This window comes from Zootoca vivipara, chromosome 4 (genome assembly GCF_963506605.1).
Source record: "Zootoca vivipara chromosome 4, rZooViv1.1, whole genome shotgun sequence".
Classification (NCBI taxonomy): domain Eukaryota; kingdom Metazoa; phylum Chordata; class Lepidosauria; order Squamata; family Lacertidae; genus Zootoca; species Zootoca vivipara.
In genome coordinates this window covers 89971668-89989485 of record NC_083279.1, presented here as the reverse complement: position 1 = coordinate 89989485, position 17818 = coordinate 89971668, and the positions used below count along the sequence as shown (strand labels likewise).

The following is a 17818-nucleotide window of genomic DNA, read 5'->3' as shown; positions in this document are numbered from 1 at the left end:
GATATTGTTATATCAGAAATAAAATAATTTTGGGGGGTTATGATCTTCCAAGAGGGTGAATGGTGATGTTATTAGGTTACTTTATAGGCTGAGTACAAGAAGATGACATAGAAATGATAATTTATTTGGTGACAACTGTTAGAATACTACCGTAATAGGCCAGAATTGGAAAAATACCACTTATCAATCAACAGATTGTTGATTAATTAAAGCATAAGATAATGGTATGCCCGGTAAGGTGAAGAAACCTACTTACTGGGGTGTGTGTGTGGAGAGCAAGGCATTTTTTTTTAAAGTTGAGTTTCTTTATTTAATATTGGAATAATTGAGTGTAAGCCTCAGGAAATCTATATTTTCTGCTGGGGGATATTTAAGAACATGGTTGTAAAATAACATTCGGCAGGCATGGAAGTGATTATTTATCTTGTTGATCTTTGTTCTTATTTGAAGACTTGCAGGGTTATTAAATCGTAGCTGTGAAAATAAGTTTAATTGATATAGTAAATTGCATTAATAGTTATATATTGTAGTATTATAGCATGCTTTTGGTTTTTTCTTTTAAATAATCTTTTAAAAAGAAATACCTAAAAAAAACTTAACAAATTAAAAACTAACAATTATAGAAGTGAACCTGATGAAGGTCGGTTCAGCCTTTCATGCAAAGGTCAAGAAGCTCTGGTGAATTGTCTCTTGAGTATCTCCTTTCCCTTGGCATACTGTGAAACAGTATGTGAAATACTGGATGCCAGCCTGCCTGCTGATCTTAAGAAGTCCAAAGAAGCTTCACGATTCTTACAGGGCAAACTCCTGTTACCCGTAGGCAACAGGCGTACAAAATATTTGCTATAATTCTGCAGCAGTTAAAGAGTTTCAAGATAGCCGAGGAGATGATAAAGTGGAAAGTACTTAAGAATTTTGACTTGTGTACAAACACATTTCATATGCATATCTTTGCTCGGCTCTTTGAAAGTTAGATCTAGTGAATTTTGCATCCTTGGCCCTGTATGCAGTGTACCTTTCCTGTTCTTTTAATATGGTCCAGCCACGTCCACAAATTAAGAATGAAGGTCTGCGCTGGGGTGGGGAGCCCTTTTGGCTCCGTGGGCCAGGCACTCATCAGGACCTGTCTTGCTGGTCAAATTCAACAGGTGCGTGAGACCGCTCATCTGTCAATCAATGGTGTCATTATGACATAACAAAAAGGACCAGAGGCTTAAAGGGAAAGGGGTAGACCTGCAAAAGGCTTTAAGGAAGCTGATACTCTCCTGTTTGAGCCTCCAGAGCAGGGGTCAGCAAACATTTTCAGCAGGGGGCTGGTCCACTGTCCCTCAGACCTTGTGGGGGGCTGGACTATATTTTTGTGGAAAAAATGAATTCCTATGCCCCACAAATAACCCAGAGATGCATTTTAAATAAAAGCACACATTCTACTCATGTAAAAACACCAGGCAGGCCCCACAAATAACCCAGAGATGCATTTTAAATAAAAGGACACATTCTACTCGAGTAAAAACACGCTGGTTCCCGGACCATCTGTGGGCTGGATTTAGAAGGCGATTGGGCTGGATAGTTTGTCTACCCATGCTCCAGAGGCTCAGATGGAAGCACAGGAACAGTCAGAAAGCCTTTGCCCCTCTGAAGGGGCTCTCATTCAAGAGCTGCTTCAATTGCAGAGGGCTTTAATCCATGCTCTGCTAATCTAGCCCTGGCTGTGCAGTCTTATCTCTTGTGGGGAATGGGTTTGTGCAGCCATTACAAGATTAAACCCTGCCCTCCTGCCTATGAGCTGACATCAACAGTGACGCCAGCTGATGGGTGGCTAGGCGTAGTATGGGGAAAGAAGGTATTGTGAGAAATTGGACACCTTGGTGGGCCAAGTTTGGCCCATGGGCCAGAGATTCTATACCTAGTGCTCTCCAAGTCATGCCACAGCAGTTGTATGGTGAAATCTCTGAATGCCGGCATTCGACACTCCTGTACTACCGTAGTGGCACACAAACTGGAAGCAAACTGTGGCATTATTCCCTGGATGCCACACACTTTGAGTGAGCTGATTTCCCCCACTGAGAGCACCAAGACCATTGCAATACAGAAGGTACTCTGGTAGGCCAGGGGAGAGGCATTATATTATATTATATTATATTATATTATATTATATTATATTATATTATATTATATTATATTATATTATTAACAAAATTCGTATGCCGCCTGATTGTAGCAAAACCTCTTAAGTGACTTACAAGAGAGATTGAAATTAGCACTGAAAGCAGTTAAAAACCGTAATTAAAAACTTTGGCCCCTGTACGATACTGATGCATCTTAAATCCAAGGTATCAAAATTTGTTGCAATGCCACCTAAGAATTTGTTTTAAACTTTGCCTCCTAAGAATTGCATTCACTGGTGACTAAACTTGAGCATGATGTGGAAATTGACATACAAAAGCAATCCTGACCGGGCCTCTTAAAACATATTGCTTAAAAGGTTTATTACTATTATTTTATTGTCATTTAAAAAAGCACCACCTCACTCAAATTAGAATGGTGAGGCCTCATTTCCTGAAGAGGGGATTTATTTGTTTCTTGCTTATTCTTTTACCTTATTCAAGAGTAAATTGCACCAGTACCCTGCATCTCTCCCTTTTCCCATCATATTTTGTGCTGAAAGAATACAGGAGGTCTCCCTCCCTCTTTTTTAAAAAAACCCCAGCACTGAGGTGCTCTGCCTGTTAGTGATATCCAAAACAGCTGTTCCACGATAAACCCAGGACAGCTGCATGACAGTGTGTGAAAAAAACAAAAAAACCCAGCAGCCTCATGTTCCTAAAACTTGAGCTCGCATTTGCCACGTTTTCTGCAGGGCAGCAATTTAGAGACATTAAAATTCCTTGGCGTTACTTATTAAAAAGTACATGCCTTAGGCAGATAGAAATACAATTAGAAAACATGTTAGTGTTTCTGTTCATTGCTGAGGGCTCCTAGGCCAAACCTTTCACAACAGTCCATTTTGAAAGCAAGCATGATGTTAACTCAGGCCGAAACCTGTGCAGTGGGATTTTTGAAGGCCCTGTGAAGTATCTCTGTGCCTTAGGTGGGAAGGGTCAGCATCTTGAAGCTTGGAAGGTAGCCTGGAGCACCAGATTTGACAAGCGGGCAAATTATTTTTATTTATTTATCAAATTCGTATACCACCCTTCATATGTAGGAGAACCTCCTGGCTTTCCTTGGTGACAAGTTGCTGTGACTAAGGAAATGCAGAAGAAGTTAGAGAAATGTTGTTGGCATAGAATTGACTCCTTGATTTCCAATGACCAGGAATATTCTGGCCAGTGTGGTGGTAGCATTCTGACCACAACTGCCTGTGGTTCACACCTCAAAGCACAGTGTCATAGGATGTAAGGACTTGGTGCTTGATGTATAGAGTCCGATAGTAACTATACAGCCAAGTAGCTCCCTGTTTTTTCACAGTTGTTGATTTTTTAAACAAAATGTTTCACGTGGATGTGTGTGCCCTTTGCACATTATATATATATATATATATATATATATATATATATATATATATATATATATATATATATATATATATATATAAATGCATTTATTGTAATTATATAGTTCAAAGAGTTTTTATGAGATCTGGAATGGGGTTTAAGAACTCTTTGTTAAATAACACCTGGAGTTGAAAGTACTTGAAGACACATAGCACCAAATGAAATCATCTTCCTTTAAGTAATTAACTGTAATTTCTCTTTTAATTAGCCATCTTGCCCCTTTAATATTGACAGATAACTGGAGCTTATTACTGGATTAGAGTAGACAGGAATACTGAGCAAGGGGTAGGAGGTTGGTTTTCAGGGAGAGCTGTTAATTTTGGGGGGGAATTTGTGAAAACTTAAAGTTAAGTTACACAGGAAGTAACAGGGCAAAAACTACAAATATTTTTAAGCTCAGTCATAACAAATGACTTAAAATTTGGTTAGGAGTTATTAATAACCAATTAAATGTTAGTTAAACTAGCAAATTGCGTTGTGCATTCCAGTTTTCATTTGCGTGGAACTTTATGACTGATATGAATAGGAGGGAAAACTATATAGCACTCCTAGAAAATCTAGTTGCTTTGCAGCAGGTTTTGCACCTCTGCCTCAGCTAATGTTCAGAAATGAATTTTTGATTTGCTACTGTGAAGTTATCAGCAACAGTTGGTGCTTTTATGCATGCAATTTGCCGATGTGTGAAATCTAGGTTGTTTAATGAGCGTCTAATAAAAACAGCGTAGGGAAAGTAAATGATATAAAAAGAACTCGTCAAACATATATCACTCATTCAAGATACTTTTAGTCTTTCGGCTGGATGTAGTTATTTGTACAGCTGGAAGATTTCAAGCTCTATATGTTGCAGAGCTCCGCTTGTTGACCTTCTGACATCAATCAACTCTGAATGGGTCATGGCAAGGCAAAAAATCTGGAGTAGAATTCCAACAGAGTGCAGGTTAATTTACAGCTCTGGTTTCCACTGAACACACAGTTATGGTTTTATATAGTATGAAATCTATTTGTTTTTAAAAATAACTATCCATGTTTCTTGTCCTTTTTTGGCTATGAGATATAACTTTAGCTTGTTTTGTTTTGTGGGCGTGTGGGATAGTTGGATATTTATCTTTAGAGCTTGTTGCTACAACACTATTTAGATACAAAAGGGATTTCTGTGTAGAGTGTGAGATAGGAAATCTTTTTCAGCCTCATTAGGTGACACCTAATCTCTGTATCATAGACTACATTCACTTTTGCTCTTTTCCTACAGGTAGCACCACTATCAAGGAAGGTGTGGAGAGACAACCCCCCATGCTTAAAAATGCAGGAGGTGCTGTAGCATCCCTGCTTAAAAACATGCCCCTGATAAAAAGCAAGAAGCATCACCGTAGTTCAGGGAAACATCCCAGACAGGCAAAAACACTCAAGTAAGGACTGGAGCAGAGCCAGTTAGGCAGTATTGCCAGGACACAGAGGACTTGATCTGGGGAGGCTGTCCTGGCCAATTAGCAAAACAGCCCTTTGAATCACAACCATTGTCCGTAAGTGTTGTATTGCTACCCGAAGTGCATACCACTCCCAATATTACAATCCTGTGCAAGAGGATTGGATTTCGTCTCTGGCCACATTCACACCATACATTTAAAGCACTATCACACCACTTTAAAGCAGTCAGCAGGACCGTCTTTAGCATATGTGCTGCCGGGGTGCAAAGATCTGCCCTGCGCCCCCAAATTTAGGGGGGGGGAAGCCAAAGACCCTTTTCTTGGGGGGGACTCAAAGTTGTTGAGCTTTTTTGGGGGGGCAGGGAATTGCTCACCTGTAACGAAGCAGCAGGAAAAACTGCTTTTGACAGAGTAACAGAGCAACCCGGGGACGGGGGACGGGACACTTTCGCTCCATTGCTTTTCACTGCCTCTGATTGAGAGGGACTGGTATACAGTAGGTATCCATTTGGTGCTCCCCAGAATTCGGTGCCCGGGTGCCTTGCACACTCGGGTAAAGACGGCCCTGCAGTCAGGGTTCCCCACAGCCAAAGAATTCTGGAAACAGAGGTTTCTTAAGGGTGCTGAAAGTGGCTGGGAGACCCCATTTCCGCCCCAGAGCCACAATTCACACTCTCTGGGAAGAGGGCTTGACTCTTAAACCATTCTGGGAACTGTAGCTCTGGGAAGGGCTAATAAGCTCCTAATAGCTCTCATCACCCTTAAGAAATTACAGCTTCCAGAATTCTTTGAAGGAAGCTATGGCTGATTAAAGTGGTATCACAGCGCTTTAAATGTATGGTGTGAATGTGGCTTCTACGTCCCTGAAATCGCCCACTTTTTAGCCACTGAAAAATGTTTTAAGTAGCTACATGAGAAACTTCCTGCCAGTTTCATCTAACTAGAAGTAAAAGGTAAAGGTAAAGGAGCAATTTATCTGGTAGAAGATTAAGCCTTAAAAAAAACACACAACTACAGCAAGGTTACCTTCAGGATTGTGCTGATTTGTACAATGCATTGTACATAATGTTCAAGCCAAGCTCCCTAGTGAGAAGAGTTTGTTTTGTGGAGTTGGCAAACATCAAAGGTTAAGTTTTAGAACATTATTGTACCTGCAGGTGACCTAGATTTTTGTAAAGGTGCTTTTAAATTTCATCATCTTTGTCATGAAGTATAGAAACAATACAAATAGTCTGAGTGTTTGGTTTTTTTTAAATCTGAAAAAAACCAACAGAGGCTATTTTTGTGAGGGAGAAAAAACCCAGTGGAGCAAGCTTAGTTTGAATCCAGCCTTTAATCACATGCTCCCTAGTTGGCTGTTAATGATCAAAAAGGCCTTGTAGCAATTTGAACTGCTGCCAGCATCGCCCACTGCTGGAAAAATAAAATAATTAACTTAAACCAACATGCTGAGATGCAACTGGGGCCGCATATCTGTGCTGAAATTATGCATGGATCTTTGCCAGAAGGTAGCAATGGAAGCACGTGGAGAAAACGGCAGGGAGTTGCAAGCAGTGTTTATATATGTGCAATTGTAGTTAACTGTTGCAATAATTGTATGTCAGCCCATAGTCTGGATGCTTCTGTGGACTTGCTAGTTGTCGCTTGGCCCAAATCTTGACGAATGCCTCCAATGTACATTAACGGTTGGGGAAGGGAGCAGGACTGGGAGAATTCCAGCCTCTTTAGGTTTAACTTGCATGTCTGTCGGGGACATGCAGGAGATATATCCCAAGCTTTCTTCTTTACAAACAACCAGCACAATGCTTGTCTTCCCTGCAACTTTTTGCAACTGAAAGACAGAACATGAAAGAGGAAAGAGAAAATAAGAATCAACAGAGAAAGATACAGGAAGGAAGAAAAAACAGGAAATTTGGGGAAGTGAAAAAGACAGCGAGGGAGGAAGAAAAATAGATGTGTCTTGAAAAGAATGGGGGAGTAAAGGGACATCCCCCCCCCAAGTCGTTTGGGGAGAGATATTATTCCTTATCCTTATCCTGTAGTTTGGTACCGGGATTCCATTCCACCATAAAGCCGAGCCTCAACCCCAAATTATAATTTTTGTGACCAGGATTTTCTCTCTGTTACAAAGTGGCTATTACCCCCCTCAAAATATGCTGAAGTTTCTGTTTTTATTTACTTTTATGTTGTGGTATACTAAGGGTTAATGCAGGATTTTCACAAAATGGCTGCTTGAAAACTCTATACAGGCAACTCCCCATTTACACGGGAGTGCGTTCCAAGGCCCCACATGGGTCAGCATAAGCCTGCCCGGCCACCTTCCATTGCCCAAAATGGCCCATGTGAGCTATATGTGCACAAATGGGAAGTTGCCAGTAGTTATTTCTTCTGATTCGTATATTATTTACAGTGCTTTCTAGAATCCACTCCAGGATGCCAACTTACTGATTTCTGTACTGTATATCTACCCATCCTTCAGTTTGTCTGGTGACTTTGTACTTCTTGGCCAGTCTAGTTCAGTCTGTAAACCCGCCTTCTGTCTGTTGGGCCTAGCAGAGGAAGGAGGACTCATCTCAGCCTGGGAGATGCTCCCTTCTGTTGACCTCACTTTTCCAGAAGCTTAGTCATTGTGGTGTGAGTTAGCTGTGCTTCCTGCATTGCTGGAGGTCGGACGACCCTTGGGTTCCCTTCCAACTCTACAAGTCTACGAATCTTTGGGTCTTCTTCAAGGAATAGTTCTCCGGGACTGGTGAAGGACAAAACTAAGACTAGCAAACAGGATCACAGCTCCAGGAATCCTGGGAACGGCAGTAGGTCACAGCAGAGACCTATCCTTCTCATGTTATACATGAGAAAAGAAAACAGAAGGGTGGGAGAAGGAAGGACAAGGAGTTGAAAGGAGAGTCAGCAGCTTGTCCTGTGATTTGTTAAGCTGCCTGTTGAAAGAGAGAGAACTAACTGTGCTCCCAAGCCAAAGTTCTTCTGAAGGTTGAACAGGAGGGAGTTCCTTCAAGGCCAGAGGAGAACTGCAGCTGCTGGAGGCACTTTTTGGACCACAGGCTGCTGAAACCACACTACTTTGCTTTTGGCAGGAGTTCTGTGCTGCCTAGGACAAGGACAAAGTTTGTGTCCGTAGGGATGTTTAGATAGAGACAGAGGGGGGAAATTGCCTGTGCAGCTTTCTTTTAACCCATGTTTCATTCCGTCACGTCAGTTGCTAATCATCTGTATATACTTTCAACGTCAAAGTTCATTTCTCATCTGTTCCTTTTTTTTAAAGAAACCACTTAGCATCTTATGACAAAAACATATTTCACACAGGGTTTTTTTTTGACACTGCACAAAACATGTGTAGCTAAACATTAGAATAAATCCCGGAGCATTCTCATTAGTGACAACTTTTGACAGAAGAATGATTCCACAGAAAATTTAAGTTTTGTTTTTTTTTTTAAAAAAAGAAGGCTTGGAAACCAGAAAGAAAGATGAGGCCATAACAGTATCAAAACGGCAGGGCTCTTTTCCCCCCCATAAAACTTTTTGGACTCCTGCTCTGTCATCTCATTGCTGTAGTATTCCATGCAGCGTTCCCAAATCCCTTAGCACTTGGACATCAGGAGGCAGGAATCTTCAGAATGTTGGAATCAAAGCACGTTGGAAATGAGGGGGTCTTGAAGAGACCTCAAACTTGTTAAATTTGAAAACATTAAATAGTGTGGCACTCTTATTCTGACCCACTGATCTTTTTCCCAAAATGATGTGTTTGGGGGAGCTGAAAATCATAAGATTGGTTATTCCATGGAATCCAGTGCAGTCAGGGATCCCGATCTCACGGAATCAGGTGATCTGAAACAAGTTCATTTCCCTTACAATTGTGCTCTAAGGGATAATTTAAATTTCATTTTTTATTAATATGCATTATGTAGAGAATTCAGGATAACCATGCTGCAAGAGTTTATTTCACTTATACTATCACACTTCAATTATTTTTTAAAAATAAAATAAAATACAGATAATTCTGAATCCTCACGCCTCTTCCCCCCCCCGGTTTTTTCAAGCTTTTCACAACCCAGAATCAGTGTCTACACACTTCTTGGTAACAACTATTTATAATAATGTTATTTTTCCTTTTTGTAGGTCCTTTTGTTCTGCATTACTGCTGCCCTGTTTATGTTCTTTTTCAGGTATGTTGCCCTATATTTTTTCATACTTTATGTTAAAGGGTAATTTGAAAAACTTGGCTGGTTTTTATAACTTCACGTTTTCCCCAAATTAAAAAAAGTTTAGATTTATTCCAAAAAAACAGGTTTGGTAGTAATTACCTTACACTGCAAATTTTTAAGCTTCTTGAAATCTTACTCTGCAGCACCATCTGCTAAAAAGGCAGTGGAAAGAGGAGTGTCCTGTAAGGATCCACTTATTAATTTGGGTATAAAGAGAAAAAGATAATGTTTTCATGGACTGCCACATACTAATGAAATTCTGCAACTGCCTACTATTGGTAGTCTTAAAAACCAGCCAAAATATTGCTAGTACTGGAAAAAGTTGTGATGATGTTGTGAAAAATAAACTTTCCTTTCCTTTGATTCTCTTTAGGATAATGGTGTCTTACTAATATTTTTTGTTTTCTGCCCTAATTACCTTGAGTTATTTTCCATTTGGAGGGTGGGCTAGGAACCCTGACAAGTAAATAAAAGAATTCAGGAGCTAATAAATAAAGTGATAATCGGATTATTTACATAGCTCAAAATCCACTCTCGCCTCTCACACACAACAGTTGGCTTAAATGTTGGTCATTTCGTTAATGCTGCAAAATATTTTCCCTGCATGCTACAAACACTAGTTCAGGTCTGGTGGTTCCTGGTGCCATGAAGCATTTGAAATCCTTTTTTGTGGCTGCTTTCCATTTCTGAATATTCGAAAAATCCATTTCCTTTGCCACTTATTAGATGCTTTGCTAATGAATCAAATCTGATGTAGGCTAGTACAATGCATGAAATAATACCATAATAATTTTGATAGTCTTTAAGGCGCCACAAGCTTCTTTCTTGTTTTTAAGAACTCATTCCTTAACTGGGCTGAAACTTAATGGCCCTCGTAGTAAGGCCATATATGCCTACAATCTTTGCGACTCATTTCATGTATCTGATGTAAGGACTTCTGCTAGTGTAATGGAGTTTCCCTGCTATCCTCCCCCTGTGCCCATCCCAGATTGTGTGTGTGTGTGTGTGAAGGTACCCCTGACTGTTAGGTCCAGTCGCGGACGACTCTGGGGTTGCGCGCTCACCTCTCTTTACTGGGTGAGGGAGCTGGTATTTGTCATGTGGCCAGCATGACTAAGCCGCTTCTGGCGAACCAGAGCAGTGCACGGAAACGCCGTTTACCTTCCCGCCGGAGTGGTACCTATTTATCTACTTGCACTTTGACGTGCTTTTGAACTGCTAGGTGGGCAGGAGTTGGGACCGAACAACGGGAGCTCACCCCGTCGCTGGGAGTCGAACTGCCAACCTTCTGATCGGCAAGCCCTAGGCTCTGTGGTTTAGACCACAGCACCATCCGCGTCCCTGTGTGTGTGTAGAGAGAACCCCAAAAACAGTGTGAAGGGGGTGGAGAGGGGAGATTGTTCCGTTGGGCATCCAGAAATGCTTGTGCTTGTGAAATGCTTGTAACAGCATGGCGTTGAATTCCTCTCTTGGTCTCTAAGGTGCTGTGCTAAGGCACCTTTTGACCCTTGATTCCTCCGTTCCCTAAATTGCTTCATTATGCCTTATACTGGGTACCCTGCTACAGTAACTACAACTTTCCAGGTCTTATAGGTTTCTGAAGAAAACATGGTTACTTCCATTTGTTAGCTGTGACTTTCCCAAATAGCTGCAAAAACTTGGAAGCTTTTCTTTTATAATAATTCCAGTCATTACGTAATTTCCAACTGCTGGTTAGGAACATACCGTACTTGGTGCATATATTGAGGTGGAGCCGGAGAAGTTGTTAGAGGAAGAAGATGGAGGGGAAATGGCAGCCATCTCTGTTTTGTTTTTCTGCTGTTACACAGTTGACACGGGAGGCCTTCCCAGATTATCGGGGGGGGGGGGAATAACTGGCCAATAACTTCATAGAAGGTTCAGAATTTTACCAGTTTCTACAGGGTCTTCTCAATGTTTCCTGTAGTTTTGAGGAAAATCATAAAGTAGGCCTGAACACAAATTAGAACATGAATGCAAATATTTATTCAATATAATTCATATCTATCTGTTTTTATTCATTTTGTTCCTTGCCGAGAGTCTAAGTGCAAGTATCAATAAATTAACATGTAATACACACCTCCTAAAACAAGCCCCTCCTTTATTTATTATTTTATTTTAGTTATTAACTTTGATACTGCCCTTCATCCTAGGATCACAGGACGGTTTGCAAGATAAAAACACAAAAATAAACAACATAATAATCAAAATAATAACACCCCCCCACAACAAATAGATTGCTTAATTAGCCAGAGACCTGAAAGAAATTATATACACACACACACACACACACACACACACACACACACCACCTATCTGGCTGGGTTTCCCTTGGGTTTTTGCCTGGTACCTAAAGATACATAATGAAGGCAGCAAGCGAGCCTCCCTACGAACAGCATTCCACAAATGGGGAGCCACAGCAAAAAGGCACATGAGGTAGGGTCACAGATGAGGAGTACAGGGTCCAGGTCATTTCATATGGGGAGACGTGTTCCATGAGATATTGTGGTCCTGAGCCACTTAAGCCTTTATACATCAAGGGCAACACTTTGAATTGGGCTCAGAAACCAATGGGCAGCCGGTGCAATCGGGCCAGTATCTGTGTAATATGCGCAAACCATCTTGCTCCACAATACTACAAGCCACTAAAATGTTAAAAGAGATTCTGCTTCCATATTCCAAAAGCCCTGGGGAATCTGTTATGTTACAAGGTTGACAGAAAAGGTAGATAGTTGTGTTGGTCCTTCAGAAAAATTCTAAAAGCCACAATAGGGTAAGTGATAATAGGATAAACCAAAATGCCACGAAGTTGTGACCAAACTACCAAGTTCTCCAGAATTCTTCTTTAGGATCGTGCTTAAAACAGAATGGGGTGTGTGCAAAGACAGGAAAGCCTCAAAGCATTCAGTATGTTTGAATTGCTTCATTTGGTGAAGATGCATAGATATTTTCATTTGGATATTGTCAGCATTTCTATAATGCTGATTTTGAGAAGGGAGAACAAGCCCCCAAATCTTGGCGACAAAGCTTGTGGCTGGTAAGTCGTTCAAGTAGTTTAAGTTGAACAAATTGCATAAACCTCTTATAAACCTGCTCATGGGATCTGTGAAGGAGGAAAACAGTCATAATTCTGTCTGCTTTTTCCTTGGCTAGCTTATTTCTCACTTGGCGTCTTTCATGATGATCACATCGTTTTGTGGCTGACCTTTGCTTTTTGACAGCTCTTTTCATTGTCTTAACTTGGCTGTGGTGATGCATGCTAAAATCAGGCATTTTACCAAGGCATCTCCCTTAACCAGTCTGTGATCCCGGCAGTCTAGCAAACAGCTTAAATGAGTTTACAACAAATGTGAGCAGAAAATAAATCCAGCAGTTCATCTTGCTGGCTGTTAGGTTAGATTACTCATTATTCGAAAGCAACAAGATATTCTGCAGCACTAATGTGATTAGTATGAGATGGTCAGTTCTCTCCCATTTCCATTTCCCCACAATTTTGTATGGGTGATATCCATCCAAGTCACATCCACAGTACACCCACTGAAATGAAAGGTCTTCACCCCACTAATTTCTATATGTCTACACTGAATATGACTAACATTGCAAAATGTGCTACTTTGCATTGGGAAGAGCGTGTTCATCTTGAAGCCACATATAGCTCTTGTGACAGCATAATTTTATTTAGCGCTAGTGATGTGTTAGGTGCTGTAGAAAACACTGAAATGGCTCTGTCCTGGTTTTGAAAGTCACTGCGGGCTAAACGATTGCCCATGCAGCGGTATTCTTTTGTGTTCCAGGTGTGTATGCTTATGTGTATGTTGATACTGAATGCTTGGCAGCATAAAATAGCTTGTCGTTCGTTAAAAGTGTGGCTTCCAGGCTCCCTATGGTAGAGGACAATCAGTTCAGTTCGTCTTCCAGCTCCCCTTCCCTAGCCATATTCTTGAAGGCATCGCAAGAAGCAGTAGCACCATCATTGATATGGGACACCAAGTTAAGAGATCTGCAGGTACTATGGCAGGAAGGCTAACTAGAGCGGGAGAAACAGTAGGCAGCCTGGTGTAACTGGAAAATGAAATGGGGCTGAGGAAAAGATGGGAGAAGCTCCTGCAGCATAAAAAAGTGACATGTCAAGAATTAAGCATCACCTGTGGCTGTCGGCCACATGGAACTTTTATATGTGTCCCTTAGACCTTGAAGCTTTGTGGCCTTCATAAATCATGCCCTGATTTTTCTGTGATCTCCTTCATCTTTTCCTTATATTTTTTCTCTTGTGTCCAAGTTCATCCTTTCCACAGCATTGGAATATGGTCAATGTGTGTCTTTCAGGTTTTCTGGGTTTTTTTAACTAAAAAAGAAACAACAAAAACCTACTCAGTAATAGCTGGCTTAGATACCTAGAAAACCAAACAGATATGTTTACTATCCTTTACTGTACATGTTTACCTGGCGGTCAGCCCCTCTGTGGTCTAATGCGCCTTGGTCTTGAGTAGACATGGTTCAGATTGTGCTATAAATGGTTTCTCCAACTTCTGTTGAATTATGACAGAGTTTCACAAATGATGGTTATGAAGGCAGAAGCATGAGTGGTGCTTGGCTTTTATCTACTGCAGCATGAAAAAATATGTGTTCAAAATTGCTGACTGCATAATTCAAAAGCATGTGTTAAAAACCACTGTGATAATTGTCTAGAGCATTCTTTACTTGTTCCTGCCTTTTTACCAAATCAAATTTGTATCAGTAGATATGGAGATGAATATCTTACTTTATCCATGTGTATTCTTGAACTCAGTTTAAGGGAGAGTTTACAAATTTCCAAGAATTCCTCTTCCATATGTTGCCAGTGCTAGGCTCTTTTGTAAACATAAATAAATAAAAGGAGGGAGTTAGTTTGTTAAATAAAGAGATTCTCATAATATGTGCAGTATCTTCTACTTTAGGTTTTTTTAAATCTCTTACACATTTTACTGTTATTTTATATAGTCAAAGAATACAAAATTAACTAGGTTGATGTTAAAATAGTTACCTCATATGGTGGTAAAAATCCATATAGAATAGGCCAAACCTTTTGTTCTATTCATGACACATACCTAAATGCCAGCTTACTGAAACATACCTTTAAGAAAATCCAGCAATTTTCTTGATGTTGTATGGGCAATGGCTTAGATTGGTTGCTATGGTAATTAATCCTTACTGGTGATTCACAATGGACATGTCTTAATTCATCTGTTCTAAACTTTGGAAAGGAAAGTGTAAAGCTAGGGTTGCAAGCAGAAACTAGTTATTAAGGATGCAAGAGGTTTCTGTCCATTTATTTCAACAAAAAAGGAGGAGAATGAAACTGGCACCCTGATACATACACTTGTATATCCTCCCCTTTTCTATGTTTCTATCTCAGTTTAATTTTGCTCCTATATATGAGTGCATCTCAGTTACAGCTCAAGACAAGTCTCCCAAACTTGTACAAAAGGAGTCCTATTGTCTGCAAGATCAAAGTCCCAAGTCCACTTCTGAAGAGATGAGTGCGAGAAATCCCACAAAATAATGTGTGCCCATTTAGCTACCATTTTTGTTTGGCCTCGTTTGTTCTCCGTATTGTGAGAACTCTTTGAAATCTTAATGGAACTTGAGATAGAAGGTATTCTATTTGCTGCATAAATTTATTTGCTGCACTAGTGTTGGGGGCGGGGAACGATGATTAGTGAAATATGACCCCAATGCCATTTAGGTAGTGCCTCATAACTTGTGATTCCGGTAATGCAATCTTTTCTCCTCCTTTGTTCCCAGAACAGAATACCCAGACAGCCATTCGTTCAGCCCGGACATTCAGCAACATTTTTCTTTTTGCCCTGAACACCCAAGCTTGTGGAAAATAAAAAGAAAACCATATGTCTTCAAATTCCACTTCCTCCAACATTTGCATGTTGATTATCTAGGGCAGGGGTTAGCAACCTAAGGCCCATGGGCCGGAAGCGGCCATATGGAGGTCATTTGACCAGCCCATGAGCCGCCCCCAAATTGAGATGCCCGCTCGCGCACTGCGCTAAACCGCCAAACCGCCACAGCACAGCGCAAGAACTTGCTTTCATGGTGCCGAAAATTGTGTCTGCGCATGTGTAGACACCGAAAATCGTGTCTGCATATGCGTAGATGCTGAAAATTGCAGGGGGCGGGCGCACACCCACCCACGTGCACGATCCGGCCCATGGACGGATCTCTGCAGGACCAATCCGGCCCAGGCAAGATAAACCTTGCTGACCCCTGATCTAGGGTATCTCTTCCATGGGGCCGGCATGGCAATTAAATAGGGTGCCGAAACAGGGTTAGAAAGAGGGTAGGATTGGGTCCTTCTTGGAGATTTTTGAGAAAATATTTGTGTGAGTGTTTTTGTGAATTAAAGAAAACCTCATTTTTAAATAAAGCCAAATGGGAGGAAAGATTGCTGGGCAGTTGAAGGATTCTGATAGCAAACAATGGCAGATTGTGGCCTTGCACAAAGGTAACAGAGCTGGGCGGGAGCAGTGGGACACAGAATGCAAGGAAAGTGTAATCCATGTGATTCGTTCTCAGTTGATAATGTAATACATTTTGCAAAGTTTTAAAGGAAAATAGACAACATTATAGACTATATCCAGCTTGGTTTCACTCAGACCCATTGAAATTAATGGACCTAAATTAGTCATGTCCATCAATTTCAGTGGGTCTTCTCTAGATATGACCTAACACTGGATATAATCGTACATGAAAATGTGAATCTTGTATTTCCACATTTATGAACTCAGAGGAATGTGGGTAGTGTTGGGAAGATGTCCATACATTATTTATTTTGTTATTTTGTTATTGTTTGCCTTTGCAAATTTTATAAGAACGTGTGGAGCATAAACTGAACCAAACAGAATTCCCTCCAGATGACCAAAAAACAGTTTATGTAAGCTTCCCTCCAGATGTACGTCAATCAAGAAAAAGAGAAACCAATATGTACTGCGCAATAAGTTGTGTGTAACACAGGGAGTGCATGCATAAAAAGCCATGCCTTGCTTCCATCCAGAAGCTTTGACCAGCAATAATTTTAATTTCATCTTGTGCATTCATTCTTGAGTGGACATCTTCTCACCAGCTGTGTGATTATGTCTCTTTATCTTACCCATAATTGAGGGTGACATATCTAAGCTCTTCTATTCTTCAAGATCTAGTTGCAAAAGCGGGGAAGTGTTATAAGAACTGGAAACAAGCTTGAACATCTGATGTGTATCAATGTAGTATCTTGTTTTGGAAATGTAGGGTGTCTGCAAGGAACCCTTCTCACAGATTTTCTGTGGGTCACATGTAGGACGTACTGTGTGTAAACTCAACAAACATCCTGGTCTTGCAACTTTCCTTCATTTCATTAATTAGTGCTTTGCCCCGTGGCATATCCTATATAATAATATGCAAGTGTCTCTGCGTCCAAGTTTTCCCAAGTGTCCCTGGGTTACTGCGCATGTGCCCCAGGAACACAGGGATTGGACCAGAGACTTGGAACGCACGCACGCGCGCTCTCCCCCCAACCCCTCTGCCTACCGTTTACCTACCTGCGGCCGCCAACCACTCGCTTCTAAGCAGCAGTGCGAGGAGGAGGCTGCGAGATAGACCCGTGCGCTTCTCTCTCTCTTTCTTTCTCTTTCTCTCTCTCGCACACACACACACACAGGGAGGGAAGGCAGGTCTACTCAGGAGGAAGCGGGCTTCAGAAGGCTGCCTCCCCTTCTCCTCCCAGATGCAGCAGCCGAGCGCAGAGAGGGAGGGAAGGCAGGTCTACTCGGGACAAGCGGGCTTCAGAAGGCTGCATCCCCTTCTCCCAGACGCAGCAAACGCAGCAGCCGAGTGCAGAGAGGGAGGGAAGGCAGGTCTACTCGGGAGGAAGCGGGCTTCAGAAGGCTGCCTCTCCTTCTCATCCCAGACGCAGCAGCCGAGCGCAGAGAGGGAGGGAAGGCCGCGGCCCTGCCGCTCCTCTCACATGTTCTAGCGCCCGTTTAGTGAACGGGCTGAATAACACTAGTTTGCCAATAAATGAGCTCATCGCATATATATTTTTTCCGTCCCTAAAACCAGCCCCATTTAATATTGGTAATCTAACATATTGAGATTTGAACCAACCTTTAAACACTGCAACATTTTCAGTTAAAGTCAAGTCGTTTAGCTACTTCAGGCATGTCCAAAGTCGGTTTCAGGGGCCCAATTTCAGCCCGCCTGTCAGTTTAATCTGGCCCCTGTGGCAGTTTATTTCCTGGGGTAAAATCCTAAAAAAAAAAAACCTTCAACCCTAAAAAAAAGCTCAACAAACTTCAATCATAAAAAAGCTCAACAACTTCAATCGTAAAAAAAGGTTAACAACTTTGGTTGGCCCTCATGGCCCTTCACTTCATCAAATCTGGCCCTTTTTGAAAAAAGTTTGGACACCACTGATCTACTAGAATTGTCTGATGAAACATCAAGCTGTTTTGATTTTTCTTTTGGTTTTTCTAGCTGGAGGTGCACTTGACTGCTTTTCTCTAGCCAAAATGAGAATTCAGCATTTGTTTACTTATAAAACCACTGGTCACTCAACAACATATCCCACTGTTGT

At 41.3% G+C, this 17818-nt stretch overlaps 1 protein-coding gene across 1 annotated transcript in view; it reads left to right on the top strand.

The window, feature by feature from the left end:
- TMEM135 (transmembrane protein 135) overlaps positions 1-17818 on the top strand; it is a 158942-nt gene that overhangs the window by 91447 nt on the left and 49677 nt on the right. The window contains exon 6 of the mRNA XM_035116527.2: positions 9113-9159. Coding sequence (XP_034972418.1) covers positions 9113-9159 — 47 coding nt within the window. The remainder of the gene's footprint in view (positions 1-9112; positions 9160-17818) is intronic.